Genomic DNA, 27,164 nt, shown 5'->3' on the forward strand with positions numbered 1-27,164 from the left:
AGATAGGTCTGACAGCCCTTATCAAAGGTCTCTCTTAATGAAGCAAACCTTTGCCATAGCTACTGGTACAACCTGCAGCCTCGCGCTTCCCGCCTTAAATATTTTCCCCTTGGCTTTCTACCCTAATAAGCAACAATGGAAATATATTTTTGGGTTAATTAAACTTACCAGGGACCCTTCTCAATTTTTAGATTAATTAATGCGATTTTCCCCGCCATGAAACAGGGGAAAATTGAAAATAAATAATACCCCCTCTTTCCTCGAGCACACACACCCCGTGCTTAGCTCACCCTTCCTACCACCTGCTGCTACCTCCTCGCGCATGCGCGCGCGGTGATAACGGTCACTCCGGCCACCATCTTCATAAAGGGAATGAGAGAGAAAGAAAGAAAAACTCGCGGACGCGGCGGCCATGTTAGATACGGGCAAGGCCGGGTCGCCGGATCCAATTACAAACACCTTTTAAATTTTGTTGAAAGTACGTATATTTTCAAAAACGAGCGATAACTTTCTCTGTTAGTTTGCTTGAAATAAAGCGTTCGCTCCCTCTTTGGGTCCCTTTTTAAGATCGGTTCGTGGCTTTCCGTGAAATGAAAGTCTTCGTTCTGTTTTATTAAAATAAAGATTCGTGATATGAAGGATTCTTAGGAGATCGATAACGTGATTAACAATAGGTACAGAATTTTTTAGTTTACGCTGGTTTCCGTCTCGCCGTGACGCAGGAAGGAGGCGTCGCCATGGAAACGGGAGGCGGAAGGCGCGGTCGTAAGCGTGGGCGCCGTCAGCGGGGTCGCGCGCGATGTCAGTATGGTGACGTCTTGCCACTTCCGCCGCGGGGTCACGCACGGCGCCTGGCTGCCGATTCATTGCCGCCCGCGGCCCACTCATCAGACATGTCCGCTGTAGTAAATGGGGCTGATGCTGCTGTGGTGCTTCGCCAAGCTGCAGCCATGTATGAGCAACTCAAGGCTGAATGGAACAAGAAGAACCCGAACTTGAACAAGTGCGGGGATGCATTGGGCAAGCTGAAGGTGAGGCCTTCTTTCAAAAGACTTTCTACCCGTGGTGATAACTATCACGTTATCCTTTCATTCCTCTCCATCCTCGGAGAATAAAGGTACTCGCCCCCACCAGATCTCTTCCTTCCCTTTGGAGCAGTGACTCTCACTGCTGGTAGTGCTTCACCACATGACAACTTCTCCACTTCTCCCAGGATTGCCAACTCAGTATCTATATGTGTTTATTGTTGTTGTCAGCCTAACTTTTTTTTTTTAACACGCACATTTTACCCTTATCATTTTGTGCAGTTACTATCCTTAACAATAACATGGGGGTAACCTGCACAGAGTGGCAGTTACTAGTCTGAACAATATCATGGGGGGTAACCTGCACAGAGTGGCAGTTACTAGTCTTAACAATAACATGGGGGGTAACCTGCACGGAGCGGCAGTTATTACCCTTTACAATAACATGGGGGTAACCTGCATGGAGCGGCAGTTATTACCCTTTACAATAACATAGGGGTAACCTGCATGGAGCGGCAGTTACTACCCTTTACAATAACATGGGGGTAACCTGCACGGAGCAGCAGTTACTGACATAAGAAACTTGCTGGGTAGACTGGATGGACCATTTGGTCTTTTTCTGCCATAATTACTATGTTATATGTTACTTTGTTGTTTTAGGGTATTATGTGTAGATTAAGGAGAGAAAAAAATGCATATCCATTTTAGAATAAGTTTGTAAAATAAGAAAATGTGGAAAAAGTGATGGGGTCTGAATACTTTCTGAATGCACTGTATATCATATACAGATAAAAGACCCCAATGATGCCAAACAATGAGAAAGGAAAGGCATGGATGACTTGTGGAAATGACTTCCCTGAACCATGTAATAAATTCTCTATTTGCATATAAGGCTCGTTTGTTATATGTATTTTTGATGACAGCAAAGGATAACTTTTTTGGTGAACATTTAGTCATTTGGGTCACTCAAAACTTTTATAGTCATAGACTAAAGTAAACAGACATCATAACCATAAAAATCCTATCTGGATTTTATCCTGTACTGAACACATATGATGACTGAAGTAAAGTATTTGTCTGTAGATTTAGTATAAATCATAGTTGTTAACCTCGTCTCACTTACCTGTCAAAATGTCAAGAAACAGAATACGATATTGATTCCATTGAATAGAAAACTGAAGATCCGTATCCAAAGTATTGATCCAAGGCACAAAAGCTGTTAGTCTCCTTGGTATCTGTCCAAATAATATCAATAACATTTTTCTAAAAGTGTGATCAAAAATTTGAAGTGTAAATATATGCCTCCTCAGATGCCATCATGTACAAACATGCTATTGAGGGGGACCTAGTGGCCCCCATCATTGTGCCTTTAGTTTGGTGGAAGAATTATACCCCCAAATCTAAAACCTTTTCAGTAAGTGCTATTGTGGCAAGATCACACACATTGTTTATGGATATTGGTCACAGCCATATGTTTCAAAATATTATCTATAGTAGTAACAGCTGTTTGCAGAATATTAGTACACAGAGATGAAATATCCACTTTTACCAAGAGATTAGTAAAATGTGCCATATCTCAAATATCTGATATGCTTTTCATAACTAATAGCTGTAGAAATGTCACCATATTAAGATAATGGCTCAAGAAAAGAGCCAGTACCAGCCACTAATGCAAGTCTAATAGTAATTAGAAGTCCTAGTGGAAACAGGCACGCGCATAGCTGGGTCTGTTTGTCAGGCTAAGCATGGGACTCAGGAGGTCGGATGTTTGAGCACCAGCTTTGTTATTTAACATGGGAAGGAGCAGGGGAGTACTGGGTTTGAAATAAGTTGGAATGCTCATCTATCCAATGTGGTGAAGTATTAAGAAGGAAGCTAATAAAAACTAACCTGTGCAGGAAGTGCTACTTGTAAGCAAGCAGCAATGATCTATGGCTGCAGCTGGAATATATCCTTAACAGTATGCATAAAGATAGCTGGGCAGATTGGATGGACCACTTGGTCTTTTTGTCTATTTTTTATTTTTTTGCCTTTTGCTATAGTCTATTTCCTATATGTGCTGTGCAGAGAAATATTCTGTACCACAGGGATCCATCCCTTTGCTCTTCCATATCCACACATCTGCTTCCATGTTCACATTTACTCGTATGCATATAGACATATGGTACATATAAATATCTCATGCCATATATATGTACCTACCTATACATATGGTATATTTGCTCATATTCAATCATCACATTCATAGGCATGGCTTGTGTGTGTATGTAATATATATAGTAATTGATGTGGATTATAATTGTAGGGACCAGAATATTTTAAAAAAGAATAAGCAGATATGGGTACTCATATGAGCGGCTTATATATTAGAGCATATTCTAAACAAAAACGCGCTCAGAATATTTTTTCTGTTTTTCTTATATTCATCACCCATATCTTTTTAAACAAGTTTTTGGGATTTTTAAATGTTTCTTTTAGCAAATTAAAACTATTGTTGAATCCAACACTTATCTGTAGAGATACTTGGATGTAATAATACATCTCAGTGTTAGAAGAAATTATCCAGTCATCTAGTCGGCATCCTTTTCGACAACTTTTTTTTCATCTGTCTTTTTTTCCCCCGACGTAGTCATGTTTCGGCGTGATTATACGCCTGCTTTGGGGGCTCAAACAATGGACTTTTATCTGTAGACATTTACAGCATAATTATGCTGTTTCTTCAATGGTGCAGATGCATCTCTGATTAAGCTCTGAAGGAGGGACAGGTAACTTATACAAAATGAATGACTACACCACATGACCACAGATAACTAATGAAAGATTACACTATGACAAGGGGACAAGCCAAGAACTTCTTTTTAAAAACTTTGCATTCAGTCAAACTGGGAAACCTTTCTTGTTTAAATCCATATACGATATGACAAATGGTTTGTGAAAGAAACTGGCATCACAATGATGTGCCCCAAACTTTTTTTGAAAATCTTGAGGGTCCTGTCAAGTTAGGAGATCTTTCCTGTATAAATTCCATATTTAATGTAATACATTTTGTTGAGGGATGCTTTTTTGTGTGTGTAACACTTAGATTCTTTGGACATTTTGTGATCAAATAATGCTGTCCCATTTACTATTGTGCTCATAGGTTTACATACCTCTGGCAGAATTTGTAAGATATGTAGCATTTTAAGAAAACATGAGTGATCAGACAAAACACGTCTGTTATTTTTAATGTTTCAAATTAAACTATTACATATCACAGAATAGCACAATCATTAAAGAAACTATACCAATAAAGGAAATAACAAAATGATCTTATCCAAAAAGTTTGCATACCCATATTTCTTAATATCATGTATTGCCCCCTTTTGCATCAGTGACGGCTTGCAGTCTTTTGTGATAATTGTGAATGACCCTTTATTTTATCATATGGTAAAGCTGCCCATTATTCTTGGCAAAAAAGTTTCTAGCTGCTGTAAATTCTTTAGTTGTCTAGCATGAACTGCATATTTGAGTTCTCCCCAAAGTGGCTCAATGATGTTGAGGTCAAGAGACTGTGATGGCCACTCCTGAACCTTTACTTTTTTCTGCTGCAGCCAATGAAGGGTCGACTTGGCTTTATGTTTCAGATCATTGTCATGTTGGAAAGCCCAAGTGCACCCCATGTGCTGCTTCCAGTATGATAAATGCAAAATATCCTCCAATATTTTCTGATGATTCTGCATTTAACCTGCCATCAATTTTGATTAAATTCCCTGTGCTGCTGTAGCTCACACACCCCAAAACAGCAGAGATCCATCTCCATGCTTCATGGGTAGGGATGGTGTGCTTCTCTTCATAGGATTTGTTGACTCCTTCTAAATATAGCATTTATGGTTGTGATCATAAAGTTCAATTTTGATCTCATCACTCCAAATTATTTTGTTCCAGAAGTCTTGAGGCTTCTCAAAGTGCTATTGGGCATATGCTAAGCAGGCTGTTTGTGGCATTGGTGCAGCAGTGGCTTTTTTCTTGGCAACTCTACTATGCAGCCCATTTTTGTTCAAGTATCTCTTTATTGTGCATGCTGAAACATACAGGCTTCTCAAACAAAGTGGTGTGTATTTTAGTAGAAGTTGCTTGTGGGGTTTTCTTTGCTTCATGGCAGTTGTCTGAAATCTTTCTTGGTCTACCTGACTGTGGCTGGTATTAATAGAAACAAACCAAACAACCGATGTACTGGTCTCTTATTAATGTAGCACTCTATCACCAAAAAATACTTATGTAAGACCCTCTATTCACGAGCAGAAAACTATGTTGCAACTCGTTTATCATAGGGGTCTATATTGCTTTAATTATCATTCCTCCGTCTATTTTGTTTAAATTTTTTGTAGTTTTTTTAAAAAGTTACCACAAATTATAAGGAAAATCCCAAATAAGCAAGTCACATGAGTAAATATTGAAACGGATACTTATCCACGCTGAAAAGGTCCCAAAAAACCCGACATGGCCATGTTTCGGACGGCAGTCCTGCTTCAGGGGAAAAGCGGAAACCAATTCAACAAATCGATCTTCTTACGGCAATTTTGTCCGTGCAAATCCTTATCTCAAAGGTGGGCTGAAATCGCAGCGGGTTGAATTTCAGCCCGCCTTTGAGATGAGGATTTGCACGGACAAAATCGCCGTAAGAAGATGGATTTGTTGAATTGGTTTCCGCTTTTCCCCTGAAGCAGGACTGCCGTCCGAAACATGGCCATGTCGGGTTTTTTGGGACCTTTTCAGCGTGGATAAGTATCCGTTTCAATATTTACTCATGTGACTTGCTTATTTGGGATTTTCCTTATAATTTTCGTGGTAACTTTTTAAAAAAACTACAAAAAATTTAAACAAAATAGACGGAGGAATGATAATTAAAGCAATATAGACCCCTATGATAAACGAGTTGCAACATAATTTTCTGCTCGTGAATAGACGGTCTTACATAAGTATTTTTTGGTGATAGAGTGCTACATTAATAAGAGACCAGTACATCGGTGGTTTGGTTTGTTTACATTGGGGTGTACTGGAATACACAGGTTGGTGTGTGTGGGTTTATTGTGTGATTGGTATTAATAGAACCCATAATTTTCCACTTCTTGATCAGAGTTTGAATAGTACTGATTGGATATCTTTTTATATCCTTTTTCCTGATTTATAAAGTTGAACTACTTTTGCTCACAGATCCTTTGACAGTTCTTTTGCTTTCCCCATGCTTTAGTAACCAACAAAGTCAGTGTAGACCTTGATGAAATGAACAAGGGTTTCTCACCTAAGAAATTTAATGTCTGTTTATTTACAGACAATTTTAATCAAAAAAGGCACAGGTGTGAATACCTACCCTTCATTGTCATCTCAACTTGAGTGTATATTATCAGCCCAAACATTCAAGGGTATATAAACTTTTAACAGAACCATTTTATTATTTCCTTTGCTATGGTTTAATGATTGTGCTATTCTGTAATGCATAATAGTTTAATTTGAAACACACTAAAAATAACAAGATATTTTGTCTGGTCACTCATTTTCTTAAAATGCTAAACATCTTACAAATTCTGCCAGGGGTATGTACATTTATGATCACAACTGTATATAAATGACCTGTTCCTTGTTTAAAAGATATGGGCAATAATTACAAGAAAGCAGGGAAAGTATTCTGAGAGTATTTAAGTATGCTGTATGAGCATTAGCAGAAGGATCCAAAGGGAAGGTGTATTGTATCATGTCATCTTATTGATTATTGTATATGGTCCTAACAATTCAGAATAATTCTTTAAATTGTTTAATACTCAAATCCTTTCCAGCAGACAAAGTGATAATGGGAGGGAACTGGAATCTATGCCTTAATTCTAAATTAGATCACATTCCTCGAATGTCTCCTTACCAATCTCATTAGCTTTACAGAACATACCATTTTGTAATCTTCAAGATGTTTGGCATGAATGGTATCCCAATAGCCATGATTATACTTTTTTCCCCCAGGACAAGCAGGATGGTTGTCCTCACATGTGGGTGACATCAGATGGAGCCCTGTCACGGAACACTTTTGCCAAAGTTTCTAGAAACTTTGAATGTCCCACTGAGTATGCCCAGCATGGCACCAACCCTGCAGCCACCAGGGGTCCCCCTTCAGTCTCTTTTTTTTTTTTTTTTTTTCCCGCGCAGCAGTTGCCTCGCGGTTAGGAACTCTGTGAGATTTTATCTCACAACTTTTTCCTCACGGAACATTTGAAGATTATCTTCATTAAAATCACCCTCACCGGGGCCCCCGTCAAATACGTTTCCTCCGATGTCCGGTAAGTGTATTCCCCGTGTTCCGCGGTCGATTCCTGGCGGCAGTCGTTCGGTTACTGACAGCCATCGACTGCACACGCGCCAAATTTTTTCCATGGCGACGGGTTTTAGAAAATGCCCCAAGTGTCCAAGGACAATGTCCATAACGCACCCGCACGACATTTGTGTGTTGTGTTTAGGATCCTCACACGACGTCCATCAGTGTCCAAAATGTGCACAAATGACCCCTAAGGGAAGGCGCGCTCGTTTGGAGAAAATGCAGCAGCTCTTTAATCCCAAAGGTGCTGCTTCATTGTCTCCAACACAGGTACAACCTTCCAAAGAGGGTCCTTCGACATCGAAGACGCCGAGCAAACACCTTATCATATTACACCAAGCTCTAGAACACCAATAAAACTCTTATTAGGAAACCAGGCTGCTATTGATCCCTACACAGAAATTACGTGCTAGCAAAATACCTCACCTCGGTCACACATGCAGAACACAGACAGACCCTGACCAAATACAGAATAAAGAGATCAGAAAGCATACACAGAAACGTGCTGAGAAGAACTGAACTGGAACCCACAAGAAGCCAGCCTCTATATGCAGAGCAACAATGTAAAAACAGAAATATTACCATTCTTCATAATACATTAAATAATAAAATCAAGATATATAAAACATCAATCATAACAGTAAAGTCATATTCATAAAAAGAATATATCAAATCAGTTAATGAATAGAATATCAAAAATTTCCCAAACACCAAAACAATTCCAAAATCTGATGAATAAAAATTCCAATTAAAAATGTTCTATTCACCCCCCCCCCCCCCCCCAAAAAAAAAGAAATATTTCAAAAGAGCAGAATCATCAAATTATACCCATTAATTACAACTAATAAGGATTTAAAAATCTGCTCTCCATACCTGGGATCTGATTTCCAGTCACCTGAGATTCTCATGGATTGGAGGAGGTAGGGCTGCACAAATTTTATCTTCTCTCACACATGCACAATAACACATTCATTCTCACACACTCCCTCTCTCTTACATACACAGGCTGCCTCGCCCTTACCCAACCAGATGGATCTCGTCCTGCTTTTACCCCGCTGAGTGCAAGGAATTGTAGCCTTGGGGGTTGTTTTTGTTTGTTTGGGGTTTTTTTTAAGGGAATTCAGATCACCCAATGCATATATGCATTAGGGTAATACTAGGATTGGCTCATCCTCATCTGAAAATTAAAATGGAGACAAGTCCAAAAATTAAAACAGGAAGAGGCAGATTTCACTAAAATGGACAGTTTCTAACCCCCTATGCAAAAGGTGTTGATCTCATGCTGCTCACTTCATTGTGGTAGAACACACACAGTGGTGGCACGATACCAACCAAAAGAAACAAGTTACCAGAAGGCACTGGTGCATTATATTCCAATCTCAGATCTTGAGAAATCTGATGTGCTATGCACTCTTTTTTTTTTTTTTTTTTTGCTGGAGTCCAAAGCTGTTATTGATCAGGTGATTGCGGCGGTGGCCCGTGACCTCTCCTGCTGCCGCCGGCCTCCTGCTATCTTCAGGCTGTACGGCCCACTGATTTTCCTGCTTTGTAACGAATACCAGACAATTGATGAACATTATCCACCTGGCAAAAGATGCAAAGTTCTTGGGGCCATGTCGCTAGATGCAGACAAGGTGTTCAATTGGATTTCCTGGCAGTATGTATTTTTAGTGTTGCATCATTATGGTGTCCTCTGCAGTTTATTAACTGGATACAGGCGTTATACAGGAACCTTTGAGCGCAGATAATGGTAAATGGGATGCTGACTTTTTTTTTCCCCCCTTTCCAGAGAGACCAGGTAGGGATGTCATCTCTCTCCATCCTTATTTAACTTAGCTTTTATTGGCACAAAAAGTTAGAGAGTCCGTTGATATTTAGGGTTTCCAGTATGACTCTAATTCCCACAAGATTTCTTTATATGCAGATTACATTTTATTGTATGTTACTCTGTCAGAATAATCTATTCCTGCTCTCCTGTCTGTTCCGGATTGTTATGGTGTTCTGTCTGGATGCACAATTAGTTATACAAAATCCCTTCTGTTGTATATTGGGCCCCAGGGAGAGGATCATCCCATTTGTGGGAATTTCTTCATTGGCAGACGATAGTATAAAATACTTGGGTTTACGGCCCTAATTGCCTTAAAAAGATTTATACAGGTTGAATTACCCTAAGGTTATTACTAAACTACACTCTGACCTGACTTGATAGACAGACTTTCCTTTGTTCTTGAGTAGAGTCTACCTGGTCAAAATGGTTGTACTCCCAACATTTTATATCTATTTCAGCACTTACCTCTTGTGGAATATTACAGGGTATTTTGAGATCTTAATGGGGCAATATCTCTTATGGCAATGAAAACCCCCACAAATAAAATTGACCCTGCAGAATCCTAAAAGCTAAGGAGGTTAAATATTCCTCATTTATACTTTTATTATCTCGCTGTGAGATTAGTGAATATCAAAGATTTTTGCACGACCCAGTGTCCCAAGTTGGGTCTATCCGGCATGCTCGGGGGGCGGGAATTGATTTGATCTCACTTCTTACTTTACCCACTGTCACCTTCCTATGCAAAGGTAGAAAAGATAAACCCCATTTTATCTCATACGTTGAAGATATGGCAGACCATTAAATTATTAGGTCTTCAGTACAAAGTTCTTTCTCCTATCTCATATCTTCAAGGAAACCCTACTTCTACGATGTCCACTGACATGACTGACTGACTAGAATGTCAAAAGGCTTTGGATCATATTTGAGCAGTTTAAGAATTTCTATGACCTCAAATCAGAATATGCTATTGCAGATCATAATTGGTATGTTTTCACACAATTGCATAAGGATATATCAAGACATCCAGAATATAACGGGGTATTACAACTCCATAGTGTTTAGAATCCTTGTTAATGCAACGTAAGTGTCAAAAAAGGTAATATCCCAATCTATATATATTTTTAATGGATGGTATATATGATCTGGTAACCAATCCCACCATAATACAGAGATGTAATGTGGATCTATTACTAAATCTCAGTAAGAATGATTGGATGGACATAAGGAGAATCTACCCTTAAGTTGTCCCCATATGCAATAAGATACAAGAGTTAATGTTCTGTTTACTAAACAGAACATACAGATGCCCCTTATTTTTCTCAAAATTCAGTGTGTTGGAGGGGGTGTGGAAAATCTGCATCTCACTTCATATGTGGTGGGATTGTCCCATTGTTAATTTTTGGCAGCAGATGCGGGTTTTGGTGCGGGCCATACTTGGTCGTTCTATACAGTTCACGGCACCATTGTGCTTACTGGATAGATGCGAGGACACTATTCTGAGTAAGTCTGCAGGAATCCTTACTAGTCACTTGTTACATGCTGTCCACGTTACAATAGCATGTTTCTGGAAATCAACTCTCAATCATTGGAAAACAGTAGCTGGAGATATCACTGTAATGGAAAAGGTTTCTTTCTTATTAATAAACGAGACATATGATATTTGGAAGCTTTACTGGCATTGGAGACAACTTATGCAAAGCAGAAAATAATTCACACATTTATTGTACTTATACATTTTTTTTTTGTTGTTCATTATAGTTCACAACTAAATATCTGTGAGATGCTGTATTGTTGCATCCCTAAATAAAGACTTGTAATTCATTGCTAAGGACATGCCCCAGCTGTCAGCCATAAAAGCTTGACCACTTATAGGATACTGCTCCTTATCCAAATTTAGTTTTGTTACCATCTTGGGTGGATGAGCATTTAAATTCCCATACTTAATCCAACATCCAGCCATCTAGCAGCTCCTCTCTCCCACCTTTTTTTTTTTTTTTTTAATCACTAAGCTTTATAATGATCTAAACAACTAATCTAACAAAAAGGGAAGCAAAATACCTTCGCAAACAATCAATGCAAAATAAATTGTAATTTATGCTTTTTATTTATATTGTCTTTCATGATTGGTCAGTCATTTCAAAGTGGATTAATTACATTCAGGTACCATAGGTATTTCCTTGTCCCCAGAGCGTTTACAATATGTGAGACTATGGAGGATGATGTGACTTTTTCCAAGGTCACAAGAAGCAGCAACAGGATTTGAATCCCAGCTTCCCAGGGTTGGAGCCTGCTGCACTAACCACTAGGCAGTTCTTCCACTATGCTGCACTGGTGCCTATCCAGACAATTTACAAATTTTAAGCATAATACAGCATAAAACAAGATCACAATAAACAAAAATGCAACTTAATGCTACAAGAAACAAAGAACAGTCCATGGAAAACCAAATATAAAACAACAAAAATGCTAGACATTAAGAGAAAACATGCAGAAATCAGAACCTATAAACTAATATAAAACTATGCTAAAAAAAAACAAACCCTGTTTTATTTCTCGTCTGATATCCTTCTGTAGAAGTTTTTTTTTTTATACAGAATTATTTTTGGTTTCTATTTAGCCTGTTTTGGTAGTAACATAACAGGCTTATCAGGTGGTGCAATGTTTGTGTGTCCCCCTTATAACTTTATAGCAATGTTCTTGGTTGGGGGAGCAGGGGCGGGTAAGCATTGTACCTACCAAGTTTTCAAAGTTAGTGAGCCATTTTAGTAGGTTGGCAGAGTTGATACTTTTCCAAAATAATGCATGGGGGTTTAATAGAGTCCATCTAGAATGTCTCACTTTCTACTTGTTTTGTTTTAATACTCACAATTTTTAGATGTAATCTTAGCAGCTACCAAAACTAGGGGTGAATTTATCAAAATGCGGTAAGTACCGCATGCGATAGCAAAAGGGGTGTGTTTTATGCTAATATAGCATTTATCGCAATTTGCACTAATTACCTGTGCGAAGAGCTAAGTTAGCGCAAATTGCGATACCATTTCAGATTCTGCGATAAGTGCCAGACATGTTGTATTTCCTGCATTCAACCACTGGGGGACCATTTTTAATGGTCCCAGACATATGAGAGAGGGAGAGGGAGAGAGGCCGGCCATAATATCATGGCCCATAGGTAGGTATTTGTATCCCTATGGTAGGCCCACCTAGTAACTCGAGGTGGGGATTAGGTAAGAGTGTAGGGGGTTAGGGGCCACTTTGACATTCTACGTGACACCTACAAACAGAACAGTGGTCTCTTGTGAAGATTTGATGGCCTTCGGAGTGAGGAAACTCACTCTAAGATGAGATTTGTGCAATGTTCTCTCCACCTAGCTTGATGTTACCCAGGTAGAGAGTCCATCAAGCTAGGTGGAGAGAACATTGCCCAAATATCATCTTGGAGTGAGTTTCCTCACTCCGAAGGCCAGTAAATCTTCACAAGAGACCACTGTTCTGTTCATAGGTATCACGTAGAATGTCTAAGTGGCCCCTAACCCTCTACACTCTTACCTAATCCCCACCTCGAGTTACTAGGTGGGCCTACCATAGGGATACAAATACCTACCTATGGGCCATAACATCATGGTCTCTCTCGCTCTTGCTCTCTCTCTCTCCGTCAATTCAGCTGAAATAGGACTTACGGGAGAAATCACAAATGGCGATGAAACCTTACCGCACAGTCACGGCAGCAAACCAATCCAAAGAGGTGTAGTTAAAATTGGCGTTAGGGCTGTGCGATACCTCTTCGCAGACAGGCTAACCCAGCCCACTCTCTGCCCCTAACTCCTCCTATTTTCTTAATTTGCATCGCACCATACGATATGATGCGATAAGCCCTTAACGCATGCGAAAACGCCTTATTGCATTTTGAAAAATGACCCCCCTAGTGAGGTTGTTGCCAAAACTTCTGGCTGCCTATGTCCCATGACCTTGTCACCCAGCCACTGTGCCAACCTGTCGGCATTGACCTGGTTGATTTCTGAAGAGTTTTAGCCTATTCAACATCATAGATAGGTGAGGAGACTCAGTCGTTGCTCTTGAGGTTTTGCAGCTCTGTCTCTTGTTACTGTACTTCTCAACCGGTGTCTGGAATATCAGTCTCCTACATTGCTGAACTTTTAAAAGAAGCAACATCTAAAGTCCTTAGTCCCAAATTCTAGAAACTGCACTCTGGTGAACCAGAGTCCATAGCAATCGGGCATCCATCTGCTGTGCCTTCTAAATCTGCTCGTCTGTTGCCCCCATGAGCACTTGGAACCCTGAAGATAGTAATTTTTGTTAATGGAGATGCTATAAGACCTCTTTCTGTTTGTAATTCCAGCTGGCCCTCCTGGAGCTCAACTTTTTACCCACCACAGGAACCAAACTGACCAAGCAGCAGCTCATATTGGCTAGTGAGTATTCTCTAGGCATTTCAAAACAGACTTTTAATTATCTAGTTTGGTTACTAACTGTTGAGAGAATTGTAAGATGAATAAGAAGCTTAAATGTGAAAGTGTGAGCAAAGCCTCAAAAGAATAATTTGCTAAATAGGTTCAATAATGGTTAGCTATTTCTTTACGAAAATGGAATTTAAAAAAACAGCACACTAGTCCTGCCTAGCATATAGACTGATCATAAAAGGCCTGGTGTACTAAAGGGATTTCCTCATTTTCTATTTATGGGGCAAAATATAGTCCCCTTGGCCGGGAATTTTGTTGGGTAGCCACTACACAGGAGCAAGAGACTAAAAGCATTCTGGGCTTTATTAGGCTGAGAACACTGCCTTCACAGCATCCCCCTTAAATCAAGGAGCATAAGCTGGTCTTGGACTTGGGAATCAAACTTGCATCTCCCATACATAGCACTAAGCCATTGGCTCAGAACAAATTTATTTGAAAGTAATTTCCCCCTCTTGTCTAAGAAATGTGGCTTCATTATGTGCCCACTGGGAAACCTCTTCTTCAGATATGGGTACCTTGATATTGATGATCTTTGTGCACTGCACCCAGACTCGGTGTTAAGTTGCTTAATGAGCAATGCATTGTCCTCTGCATCTAGGTGATGCCAGCTGGCAGCTATCTGATGCCGTCATGTGCAGTAAGCAGAGCTGGAGTGAGGTTCCCAATCCATCCAAGGGACATAGAGACACTGGGTTGACTTCAAAGTGGACTCTCATTTCAAACCTTTTTTATTATTTAAGTGACACAGTTGTGTGACCTTTCTTAAGGCCTTTCTCAGAATGGCTCCAGTATGGTTCAAGCCAAATGTGCCAAGTCCAGCAGTATGGAGCAAGCATGTGGTCCCTTCTGCCTTTGCAGTATGACTATTTTCAGTGATGATTACTAAATGTCTCTGACATGAAGGGAATTGAATTAGCATAAGTTTCAAACTTGTGAGCAATAACTTTTTGTGTTGTCATGTGTCTAGTATGTGTGCATGTATTTCTGTATGTAAAAGCCTGTAGTAACAGGAATGTGTTGAAGATGGGCATTGTTATAAAAGGAGCATGTATGGGCGCTAATGCCTGCCTTGTCTATAAGCAAGACACACAATACTTCTTATAGAGCAATCCCTACTAAATGTTTTTTCATTGACAAATAGGCCTGAATTACCCATTTCGTGCGAGTGACATCATCCAACGGCACTAACATGGACTTGGCTCTCAGAGCTCAGTAAAGACTATATTGATCATGCATGGGAGTCCCCATGCTCATGCTGCCTCATGAGCCCCTCAGTCTTTCTTCATCCAAGCTACTGTACAGATATGTCCTAGTCTCTCAATTATTTTTCAATCTTTGCCTCCTCATACCTTCTTTTTCACCTTGTTCCATCTTCAGTTTTTGCCAGTTTCTCAGCAGCTCCTGAAACAAAACTAATTCTATTTAAAAAAAAAAGTGAATATGAAAAAGGCCAAGAAACCCATGGTCAGTATTTTCAAGACCTGCATCTATGGACACTGGAGGTCCAACATGGATTTCTACACAGTGGGCCCGGACCATGATTCCAGCTGCTACAGCTGTGGTGAGATGTGTCCCAGGGCACAGTAATACCATGCCTGGAAGATAGACATCCTTAGGAAGGCGCTGTTGGGTAAGAAACCAAATCCTCTGCTCTAAGCAGGGTTGTAGAGCTATTCCTAGTCTAGGAGCAAGAGATATTCTGACTCTTGAGATAGGGGGTTCTGCAAGAATAGAAGAGGCCAATATAGCCCTCAGTCACGCCTCTCCCCAGCCCCATGACACCCTTTTCTGGCTCCACCTTAGTTCAGGGGTTGAGCATGGTATAGAAATCTATGACCTATAAAGTGATGAGAAGAGCACCCAAATAAAATAGGGTCATACCCCCCCCCCCCCACCCCCCTTAGAGCTATACCTCCTTGAAGCTTAAGAAGTATTTGATGCCATCAGTGCAGGGCTCTGCTAGGGCAGGCCCCCTTAACACCAAGACAGATGATAGCCTCATTGGTGCAGTTCCAATCATTCCCATAGTGCGGAGTTATTTGTACTTCCCAGACCTGGCCCCATTAGTATCTTCAGTATGGAGCTTACGCTCTGAGATGCAGTTTGACCCACTGAGATCAGGACGTGTCTGTGCCATCCCTAATCTTAAGATGTGTTCCAATGGAAAAGGTCACTACAACTGGGGTGGAGCACCTTGGAGCCAGCTGCAGCATGGTTGGTAGCTTTGGTGCATGTATCCTCTACTGTAGTATAGGCCTCCCTTAGTAACGATGAACAGATCTGGGTTTCTGAAAAGGATGTCTCCAATTCACACACAGAGGATTCAACAACCTGTGGGGGCCCATTTGTTCAAGCTAGTAAAGAATTTCTTTGCTACCTTAACTTCTGGAGTTTAGAGAGAAATTAGAGTCTCCCTTGTTCAATGTAGGTACTGCCCAAAGTTCCATACCAGTGCATGCTTCCCCTAAAGGGCTTTCAGAGTTGGGAGTAAGTCCTCACCATGAGGTGATGGTTGCTCTTCCAGGAAAGTCCACTTGCAAGCCAGAAGGGAGTGAATTGGACTCTCATTCTAAATTCTTACCAGAGATTTCCTTCTCAGACCAGTGGAAGTCGCCTCCTAGATTGCCCTTATTCTCTGTGCAGTCTTGACTTAGTGTTCCCCTATGGTCGGGAAAGGAAAAAGATTCTATTGGGATTCCTTCTGATCACTTTAGCAGATTTGCCTCAGCATACTTCTCTGGAGGAATTTGCTACTCCAAGTTCTTGGATATATTGGTAGAGGCTGAGGTCTTTGGCCTTTTTCAGTTTCTACTGGATTCTGTGGCTTTCCTAGTGCACAAGCTCCTGAAGAACCTCCAAGCTTCCCCGGGTTTTGAGGTTGTCCAACTTCTACACCACTCAGTAGTGGAGTCAGGATTGAAACATGCTAAGCACACTTAAAGTCACTCCAACATGCTGCCTGGGAAGGACCAAAAGGCATTGGACATGCCTAGGGATAAAAGATTTTTCGGAGATCCATGCTGAGTACCCAGATTATAGCTCATCAAATGTACATGGTGCAGTATCTCCACAAGTGCATGCTAAAGCCTAAGGTGGATTTGACAGTCCCTGAACAAGTATACTTCCACTGAGCAGTGGTGGAATGTGACAAGGATATTGTTTCCAAAACAATTCATACTGCATCCAAGGTTCTGGCTGCATCTATAGGAGCCCAGAAGATCGTGTGGCTTTAAGCGAGTGGCTTTCAAGAGGACATGCATGAGTGTTTTCCAGACGTGCCCTGTATGGGGCACAAATTTTATTAGGTGACCACATTTAAGAGATGGTGGCACTGATTTAAAGAGCATCAATCCACCTTGTATTACTATGAGCTGCAGTGGGGGACCAACTGGCTCCTGTACACCAGGTTTTTTTCTCTCCTTTTAACTGTCCATTCTTTCAGAGGCATTTGTTCCGCTCCATTTAATATCGTCCAGCTACTCCTGCTTTTCAACAGCTGCCAGTCCATGATCATTGGAGAGAAAGATGACGGCCCAACATTCAGCAGCAGATGCTTAGTTTTTGATATCTTTGAGGCCTGCCTCCCCACCGCCTCAGGTGGAGGGAAATGATTCAGTACTTCCTCCCAGAATGACTCCATATCATCAAGGATTAGTGGATCCTGAGAATTGTAGAGAATGACTACTGCTTGTACTCCTTTTTGCTTTCTTTTGATCCATTGGATTTCAGCCTTCAGTTCTGACACTTCTCAATCTGCACAACTGCAATTAGAATTGGAGTCACTCCTTCAGCAATCAAACCTGTCCGTACTCTGGAGTGTGTCCAGGGTTTCTTTTCCAAATATTTCCTAATACCCAAGAAGTTGGGGGGACTAAGACCTATTCTGGATCTGCAGAGGCTGAACACATAATTGGTGGCAGGAAAAGTTCAAAATGATCCCTCGCCAGATAATTCTCCCCTTCATTCAGCTGGGGAATTGAATATCCACTCTGTATCTAAAGGACACTTTTATGCGCACACCTCTTCATCCCACCCATCGGAAATGCGTAAGGTTTTTGGTGTAGGATATTCGCTACCAGTAGAAGGTGCTTCCCTTTGGTCTCTCTGTGGCCCTGAGGATATTCACAAAATGCCTTGCGGTAATGGTGGCGCAGTATCATCGGTAGGGAATCTACATGTTTCATACCTGGACTATTGGCTGGGGAGGAATCCATCCTCATCAGGAATTTTAGAATCCCTGAGAGGACCATACTTATTCTCCAGTCCCTGGATTTCCTGATCAGCTTTGCTAAGCCAAACCTGGTTCTAGCTCAGAAGATTCAGTTCATAGGCACCAGGAAACTTGTTTCAGGAAAAAGTTTCTTCCTGTCACAAGAGCTAATTTACTGGTCAGCTCTGCAAATTCTATCCATCAGGCTTGAACATCAGTGAGGCTGGTCTTGTTCATTCTCAGCTTTGACTGCTGTAGTACATGTGGTTCCTCTAAATTATCTGCACATGAAGGGCTCTGAAACCAGTGGGATCAGGTCTATCAGCCATTATCCCATCAAATCTCATCCTCCACAGTAGGGATACTCTCATCTAATGGGTCACTGAATCTGAAAGGTTCTAAAAGTGGGCCTTTCTTTAACACATTCCTCCACATCAAGTAACACACTCCATCGATGCCTCTCCTAAGGGATGGGTGGCACACTGGTATTGCATGGACCCAAAGATTGTGGTCCCCAGAGGAAAGTTGCCTACAAACCAATCGCTTGGAATTGCAAGCCATCAGATATGCCCTGGAGGTGTTCATTCTCTTTCTGTCAGGAAAGAGAATATTTATCCGGACAGACAACCAAGCCATGTTCTACATAATAAGAGGTACAGGATTTTTTGCCCTCTGCCAGGTGGCCCTCTGAATCTGGTCATGGGCAGGCAGTCGCAATGACCTATTCCGTGTATTCGCATGAGTGGTCCCCCAGATCAAAGAATTGCAGATGACTTGTTCAATCACTGGGGAAAGCTTGTGATTCTTTTCTTCACCTCAGAAGGGTTGAGATTATGGCTCCATGCATCAGAGCCCTCTACAAGTTCGCTCCTAACGCTTTTGTGCTAGACTGGAGACTCAATTTACTTTTTGCATACCCACCGATTCCTCTAATCACCAAGACTGTCCAGAAAGTCCTTCAGGACAAGACAAGGATAATCCTAGTGGCACCAGCCTGGCCATAAGTGTAGCATCCGTATCTCATCCATCTATCAATTAAGTCAGATTCCCTTAAGAACATCTCCAGCTCTCATCATGCAGAAGGGAGGCAGGCTCTGCCATTCAAACCTGTCATCTCTGGACCTCAGAACATGGATATTGAATGCCTTCTCTTAGTTCCTTCCAAGACGATGTGGAGGATATTTTGATTTATGTCGGAAAACCTTCAACCAGAAGATCCTGTGGGTTCATATAGAAGAGGTTCTCTTTTTGATGTAGGTCCAACCAACTGGATCCCCCTGTCTGTGATCCAGGAGATTTGCTTCAGTACCTATTCTGCCTCTTATGCTGTGTGCTTAGCATTGCTTCAGTCAAAAGTTCATCTTACTGCCATTGCAGCTTATCACCAGCAGGTGGGAGGGGCTGTAATCTCCCACACACACACATTTCTCCCTCCCCTTTCATGAATTTTGATAAAAAGGACAATGGCATTCCATACCTCCAGTGCCTTGGGACCTCAGTGTAATCCTAGCTCAATTCATGAAACCTCCATTTGAACCTCTCAAGTTGGTGGACTTAAAATGTTTTGCTTTGACATTGTTTCTCATGGCTTTGTCATGAAGAGTAAGTGAATCACAGGTTTGGTTTCCTGTTCACCATACCTACAGTCTTTTCACAATAGGGTGGTTCTACAGACTTGCCACTTTTGGAAGAAACTTGGGGTATATGCATTTTATTTTAATCAAGCTTTCCTGCTGCACATGTTTAAAAACCTGTGTGTACAAAAAATGTCATGCTGGGTCAGAACAAGATCCATCGAGCTCAGCATCCTGTCTGACAATAGCCAGTCTGGGTCACAAGAACCTGGAAGATCCCTATCATCCTGGGGTAAGTGCTGGCTTTACCAAGTCTACCTGGCTAATAACTGTTTGTTTATGGCCTTTTTTTCTTCAGGAACTGTCCAATCCTCTTCTGAATATCACTGTTAGTTGCCTTGACCACAACCTCTGGTAACAGATTCCATAGCTTGATTGTATGCTGAGTGAAAATGTACTTCCTACAATTACTGTTAAGTCAGGCAATTGCTAGTTTCATGGAGTTGTCCCCTAGTCCTAGTGTTTGAAAGGGTAAATAACCATTCTCTATGCATTCTACCCCACTCTCGATTTTAGAAATTTCAATCATATCCCCTCTCATGTGTCTCTTACAAGCTAAAGAGCTGTAATTTTTTAGCCTTTCTCATTAAGGGAGCATTTCTTTCTGTGTCCACTGTTCTGTTTTTTTGTTGTTTTTTTGGGGGGGATTTTTTGAGATGGAGTAACGAGCTGCACACAATACTCTAGGTGCAGTCGTACCATGGATCTATACAAAGGAGAATGGGCTCTACACTCCTTGGACTGCAAGAGAATCCTTGCATAATACTTAAAGCCTCAATCTCACCATCAAGCTTCTCAACTATCCATGTCCTTTGAGCCCAATAGGTTTGGAAAGGCAGTTGCCAATCAAACTGTGTAATACATCATTACATGCTGACTGGTATACAGATTATAGACACTACCAAGGCTCATCAAGTGAGAGCCATAGTGACTTCAGTAGCCCATCTCGGGGCCACGTCCAGTGAAGACATTTATAAATCTATTTGGTTGTCTGTGCCTACCTTCACATCCCATTACCTTCTTAACAGCATGTCCCAAGGAGGCAGCAGTTTTGGGCAAGCAGTTCTATGCAGCCTGTTTTCTCAGTGGTCTACTCTCCACATGGCGTGGGCAAGTTGTCTTAAGTCCTTTTGCATTGTAAGCTTCAGCTTGAGACTCCTCATGCATATTGGTTCATTAATGCCTGCTTGTCTGCAGAGAAAAGAAGTTTGCTTATAAGTAGACAGCAGGATGAATTAGCCATTCATACTACCCGCCCAGCTTCCTGGAAAGCTGACTATTTCTCTAAAATGTAAGCAGTGGAAGCGACTGAGGGGCTCATGAGGCAGCAAATGTGGGAACCCCCCCCCCCCCCCCCCATATGCTCAGAAAAGTTTTTTGGTTTATTTTTAATTTAGCACTGAGATTTAGGTCTGTTTGGTGCCATCACATAATGGCTAATTTATCCTGCTGTCTAGAGATACCAGTTTACAGATAAGCAAATTTGTTTTATTCCTTTCCATCAATAACATAGTTCTCCCATTGCTGTTAATCCCTAGCAGATGAAAGCTTTGTTCTTCCCATCCTCACCAGGTTCTTTGACTTTGATAGTTCAATTTCTGTCTTGTGTGGTGGAAAGGGACAGATTGAACAGTGACTCACAGTTTGTTGATGTCTTCAGTTGGACTCGCAGAATTCCAACCCAACTAATTGATGCATATTTGTTCATCTATGGGAGAAGACTGTAGACTTGCTTTGGCATTTACCGCCCTATTACTCTGTGAAATCTGCTTTTGCACCACCCAAAAGTATAACTGCCGTTTTGCTTTCTCCAGGAGATATTCTGGAGATTGGAGCCCAGTGGAGCATTCTGAAGAAAGATATTCCATCATTTGAAAGATACATGGCCCAGCTGAAGTGCTACTATTTTGACTATAAGTGAGTGTTGATGCACGTAGTATAACCATATTGATTTATCTCTCGGAGTGCATATGGTTGAACCTTTAGGCTAGTGCTTTTTGGAAGTGTCGGGGTGGGAGTGCTAGATGGAAGGGAGACTGAATATAGGATCACGATAAGAGAGACACGTGCTCAGTTCCTATTCTTGTTAACAAGTAGTTTGCGGTAGAAAACCCCCTTTTTGTTTTCTCTGCTATCCTTTTTTCTTTGTCCAGGGAAGAATTGCCAGAATCTGCCTACAAACATCAATTGCTGGGGCTGAACCTGCTCTTTCTGCTCTCCCAGAACCGTGTGGCAGAGTTCCACACAGAGCTGGAAAGGCTTCCAGCCAGAGACATTCAGACCAATGTCTATATCAAGCATCCGGTGTCTCTGGAACAGGTAAGGAGGGCATGGTCCTCCAACCTTTTTGTAACTGATATCCATATGCCTGTGGTCAGTGGAGAGGTTATCAAAAAGGTCCTTACCTATTTTTTTTGTTTTCAGTATTTGATGGAGGGCAGCTATAATAAGGTCTTTCTAGCCAAGGGCAACATCCCAGCAGAGAGCTACACTTTCTTTATTGATATCCTGTTGGACACTATTAGGTGAGTTGAGCATGCCTTTCTCATTTGCATGTTAGGAGTTGACTTTTTAGGTTGGGAACGTGTATTTATTTATTTATTTATTTATTTAAAATTTTTTATATACCGACATTCATCCAGGATATCACATCGGTTCACAGTGTAACGCAAATATACGCCATGCATGGCGCTTTACATGGAACAGATAAAACATGTTAACAAGGGAATAAAGGGGTAAGAGAACATGGGATAAATTGCATTAAATATTAAACAAGAATTGCAATTATATACATATGTACAATGTTGAGAGAACTGAGAGAAAAGGGATTTGGGAATATTAGGGGGGGAGGGGGGAGTGGAGAGCAGAGGGGGGAGAAGAGGGGAGAAGGGGGCGGAAAGAAGAAGGATGGGGCAAAAGCGGGGTACCGAAAGGGGGGCCGTGGAAAGGCAGAGTGGAGATTAGGTGTATGCTTTGGCAAATAGCCAGGTCTTAAGCTTCCGCTTGAAGGATTTCAGGCATTCCTCTTGCCGTAGTTCAACTGGCATTGTGTTCCAAAGGGTCGGCCCGGCGATGGATAGTGCACGGGCTCTTGTGGAGGTTAGTTTGTGGAGTTTGGGAGAGGGGATAGGCATGGTTGCGAGATGTGCATGTCTGGTAGGCTTATTGGACTGGTGTAAGCGGAAGGATTCATTGAACCAGTTCATTTCAGGATTGTATAAAGCCTTGTGGATGAGAGAGAGTGCCTTATATTGTATACGGGATGCTATTGGGAGCCAATGTAGATCTTTTAGAACAGGTGTAATATGGTCATGTTTGCGTAGGTTGGTCAAGATTCGGGCTGTTGTGTTTTGCAGAATTTGAATGGGATGAATGGCGTTGTTAGGAAGGCCGAGGAGCAGGGAGTTGCAGTAGTCTGTTTTGGCAAAGATAGTGGTTTGAAGCACTGTCCGGAAATCAGGGGCATGCAGTAAGGGTTTAAGTTTTTTCAGTGTATGGAGTTTTGTACCTGCCTAAATGACATAAATGGAATGAAATATTTACTTATTTTTTTTCCCATTTTGTTTCTGGTGTATGTGAATATGCACATTGCAATTTTTAACCATGACTGCATTGTGTAGGTCTGCTTGCACTAAGAAGTAAACAATCCTCAGTATCCCTTCTACTTATATCAGTATTGGAAATAGCATATCTGTTAAACTATAAAACATAGCCCTGATGCATTATTTGTAAAGGGGATAAACAAATTGTGCTCTCTTTGTGCTTCAGGGATGAAATAGCTGGCTGCATCGAGAAAGCCTATGAGAAGATCCTATTCAATGAAGCCACTAGAATATTGTTCTTTAACACCCCTAAGAAAATGACAGACTATGCCAAGAAGGTGGGTGACAGCTGAAGTGTCTGCTTGTAGGGAAAGACAGATTGGTATAGGTGCTTAGTGTAGCTTGCTAGCAGGTAAAAATTCAAACAGAAAGCACCATTGTAAGACTGCTTGAAGTGGGTGGGAAGAGAAGACACCTGCCAGCTTTTTATGATTGTTTCAATATTAAAAACAGTAAAATGATCCTCAGTCTGCAAAAATGGAGCAAGCAGAGCCAAGACTGTTACTGTGTGCATATGCAAATGGTGGGTGAGAACCCTCAGTCTATAGTTGCTGGACAGCTCGTTGCCTTGCATTAGTTCAGCAGTTTCAGTGGAGCGCACATGCCTACTTTACTGTGTGTGTTCACCAAACAATAGAACTGGCTTAGGGCCATTTCAAAAATGGGGTGAGCTTTTCTGCAGGAGAGATGCCATCTCTACATAAGATGAGAAGGAATGGAAATGCTGGGCTATGATAGGCTGACCTAGTAAATGTGATTTTATGATGATCTGAATACTAATTTTTGCATTTTTTTTTTCCTTTTCTAGCGTGGTTGGGTTTTAGGTCCAAACAATTACTACAGCTTTACTAGCAAGCAGCAGAAACCAGAAGAAGCCACAATCCCTTCTACAGAGTTAGCCAAACAAGTTATTGAATATGCCAGACAGCTGGAAATGATAGTCTAGTGCTCATTGGCTAGGAGAAGGTCCTTTCTGGGTGGAGGAGGGAGGGGCCTTTCTTTTTTCTTTTAGTGTATATTTTATTTTCCTGTAGTTAGACAATTTATATTTATAAAAGGGCAGGCCATTTTTTTTCTTTTTTTTTTTTTTTTTTTTTTAACACTGGGGGAGGATGCGCTTGCAGATTCAACTGTTTGGGTGAGCCAGTGTGTGCTATGTTGTCTTTATGCTGATGGTATTTTGAAGAGAACCTGAATGAAGAAATAAAGGAATGGATGGAGCTAAGAAGCACTCTTTTCCCTGAAAAGCCAAAAGGAATGCTGAGGTCCATGCATTAAATGGTTAGGGCTAGATAATCATTTATTTCTTGGCTGCCTCTACTCTAAACCTCCAAAGATCCTGGAGTGAGCTTACTGCGTGGAGGCTTTGTACACTGACATAGTGTGGGAGGAGTTTTAACAGCTGCTCCACTCAACATGGAGATGAATCGCCCCTGAATCGCAGCAAGGGTTTAAAAGCCAGAGCTGAAATTTTTTTTTCTTTTAATTTTGTTTTCCTTTCATGCATTTTGACTTTTATTGATGGGGATGAGGGTATAACTGGTTTGTCACATCTGGTCTTACTACATGAGTTTTTTATGACGTAAAGAAAAATAAGGTGTAGTTTTTGTTTTTGGGTTTGGTTTTTTGTTTGGTTTTTTTTGGTTTGTTTGTTTTTGTGGGGGGGGGGGGTTTGGGGTTGTTTTTTTTTTATAGCCAGAGCCCATTCTCCATGCAAACTCAAGTTTTACCCCTTCACTACTGTAATAAAAATGTTAAACCTGAAATACCTTCAAGGAGGATCCTCTTAAGCCTATTCTTTCTCTGCTTTGAACTTAGAGCTGCTTCTGTGTCCCTAGCTTTCACCTTTTTGTTAAAATCGGCTTGAAGGTTTAAGGAATCTCCAGGTCTTGGCCTTGATAGGTGGAAAGGCTTCTACAGTTGCCAAGCTAATGCATTCTGGTACTTGTCCTATGTTTTTCTATACAGAATAAACATATGCTGCCAGGAGAGGCTTCAATGTATGTATTTAAGCACTGTTTAACTCTGCTAGGGGTCTCTTGCAGCTATCTTGGAGGGCCTGTAGAGCCTTTGTATTACATCTGCTTACCATCATGAATTCTTCCTAAAAAGTCCAAAGATGGATGGATGTAACAGCTTCTGCTAGAAAGTGAGGGAGTTAAGCTTCTTGGTGTGTCTTCCTAAGTCTCCTGTGTATGGCACCTACTTTCACATTGCAAGCTACCATGTCAGACTTGTTGTAGCAGAAGGAAAAATCTACTGAAAAATGCAAACTTTTTACAATATTCAGCTTCTAGTGCAGACCTTTATTTAAAGTGATGGTGTTGGAACCAGATATAAGCTAAATACCCATATATGCTCTATTTGCTAATGCTTGACAAAAATAAATGAAAAAACTGAATTTAGTACAGCAAATAATATATCAAATTGTGTAGAAAGCCATATAAACAGGAAACTGTACGATATTAAAGTAATGACCTCATAGATATATATATAGTAGGTGGCTTATAAAGTCACTTATTCTGGTTATATTACTATTTTAAATAACCATGCAAGTGAGTAAACACCTTTTAAAACATTATAATCATAGGTTCCCGAACTCTTGTTTTTCCTAATATATTCCTTTCAAGAAATGCTATGTTTGTGATGTATCACCATTCCAGAAAAAGACCAAAGACACTTATCTTAATGCATGTTGATATCAGTTAAATTCATGCATATTTGCATCTAACGGGCTGGCCCGACATGGCTCAGGTTTCAGAAGCGCTCCTTCCGCAGGGACCTGAATAGATGTATTCTAAGAATGAAAAAATATATTAATTCCTGTGTTGAAACAAAGAAAAAAATGCAATAAAATAATATAATATACATATGTGTCTTGGTTCAAATAAATTCTTAAATTATCAGTGTTATATTACCACCATGGCATTTCCAAATGGGATCTGCCATTTTGCAAACCTTGGTTTTTAAACATTTATGGGGCAATGTTAACCAATGAACAACAAGGAACATATGAAGCAACCAATGAGAAAAGGAATAGTATTTAATTCCGTCAGACATCCATTCTACGTTATCATTCATGCCGAAAGATGGGTATGATGATAAAATGTAAATCCATCTTTGTTCCTTGTAATTCAACAAAACTGAAATATCTCCTCCTATCTGAAACAGTCACTTTATCCAAAACAGTCCAGTGAAGTTGTTCAAAAGTGTGATTATACTCTAAACAATGTTTGACAATTGATGCATCCAATTTTTGAATGTGTAACAGACTGCAATGTTCCCTTAAATGTGTTCTAATTGATCTTATAGTTCGTCCCACATACAATTGAGGACATGTGCACTGCAGTAAATAAATTACTTTTCTAGAATTACAGTTGCTGTTAAATGACTTTTTATAAAGCTTCAAGGTAATTGGATAATAGAGATGTGAATCGGAACCAGAATCTGTTCGGATTTCAGTTCCGATTCACATCTCTATAGATGTGAATCGGAACCAGAATCGGTTCGGATTTCAGTTCCGATTCACATCTCTACTGGATAATGCCATGTGTATCCTTGCATAACAGTGGCACACATGTACCACATGGTTGATGTCCTGAAAAGGTAGGTGTAAGTGATGCATTTGTAGTGGGTGGTAATGCTGCCCAGATGATCTGATTGTGCAGTTTCCTGTTTGTATGGCTTTCTATGCATTTTGATATACTATTTGCTAATGTAGCATTTCCAGTTGTACACCACCATACACAGCTAGGGTACCTTGATTCTGCCATACAGTAATAGTGCTGCCTTTTTTTCAGAAATTTGCATGTTTACTCACCCCCATCAACCATTCCCTCAAATGCACTCAACACTTGTGTGAATGTAATGTATAATTTTCAATTACAACATACATTATTGCAGGCATGGGAAACTCTGATCCTTGAGAGCCACAAACCAGTTGAGATTTCAGGCTGCCCCTAATGCGTATGCATGAGAGATTTGCTTGTATACTTTTATTTTAAAAAAATCCAACCTATATTACCTTATTCAATAGCAGTCCTTGCT

General features: G+C 40.8%; 1 protein-coding gene across 1 annotated transcript; it reads left to right on the top strand.

Annotated features, from left to right (window-relative positions):
* The first annotated feature begins 526 nt into the window (after positions 1-526).
* On the top strand, positions 527-26,493 carry PSMD8 (proteasome 26S subunit, non-ATPase 8). The gene is made up of 7 exons (XM_029620095.1): positions 527-1,031; positions 13,551-13,623; positions 21,330-21,432; positions 21,669-21,834; positions 21,940-22,040; positions 23,284-23,395; positions 23,926-26,493. Exons 1-7 carry the CDS (start codon positions 738-740, stop codon positions 24,061-24,063), a joined length of 987 nt encoding a protein of 328 aa, XP_029475955.1. The 5' UTR covers positions 527-737; the 3' UTR covers positions 24,064-26,493.
* The last annotated feature ends 671 nt before the right edge of the window (positions 26,494-27,164 follow it).

The sequence above is a fragment of the Rhinatrema bivittatum genome, chromosome 11 (assembly GCF_901001135.1).
Source record: "Rhinatrema bivittatum chromosome 11, aRhiBiv1.1, whole genome shotgun sequence".
Classification (NCBI taxonomy): domain Eukaryota; kingdom Metazoa; phylum Chordata; class Amphibia; order Gymnophiona; family Rhinatrematidae; genus Rhinatrema; species Rhinatrema bivittatum.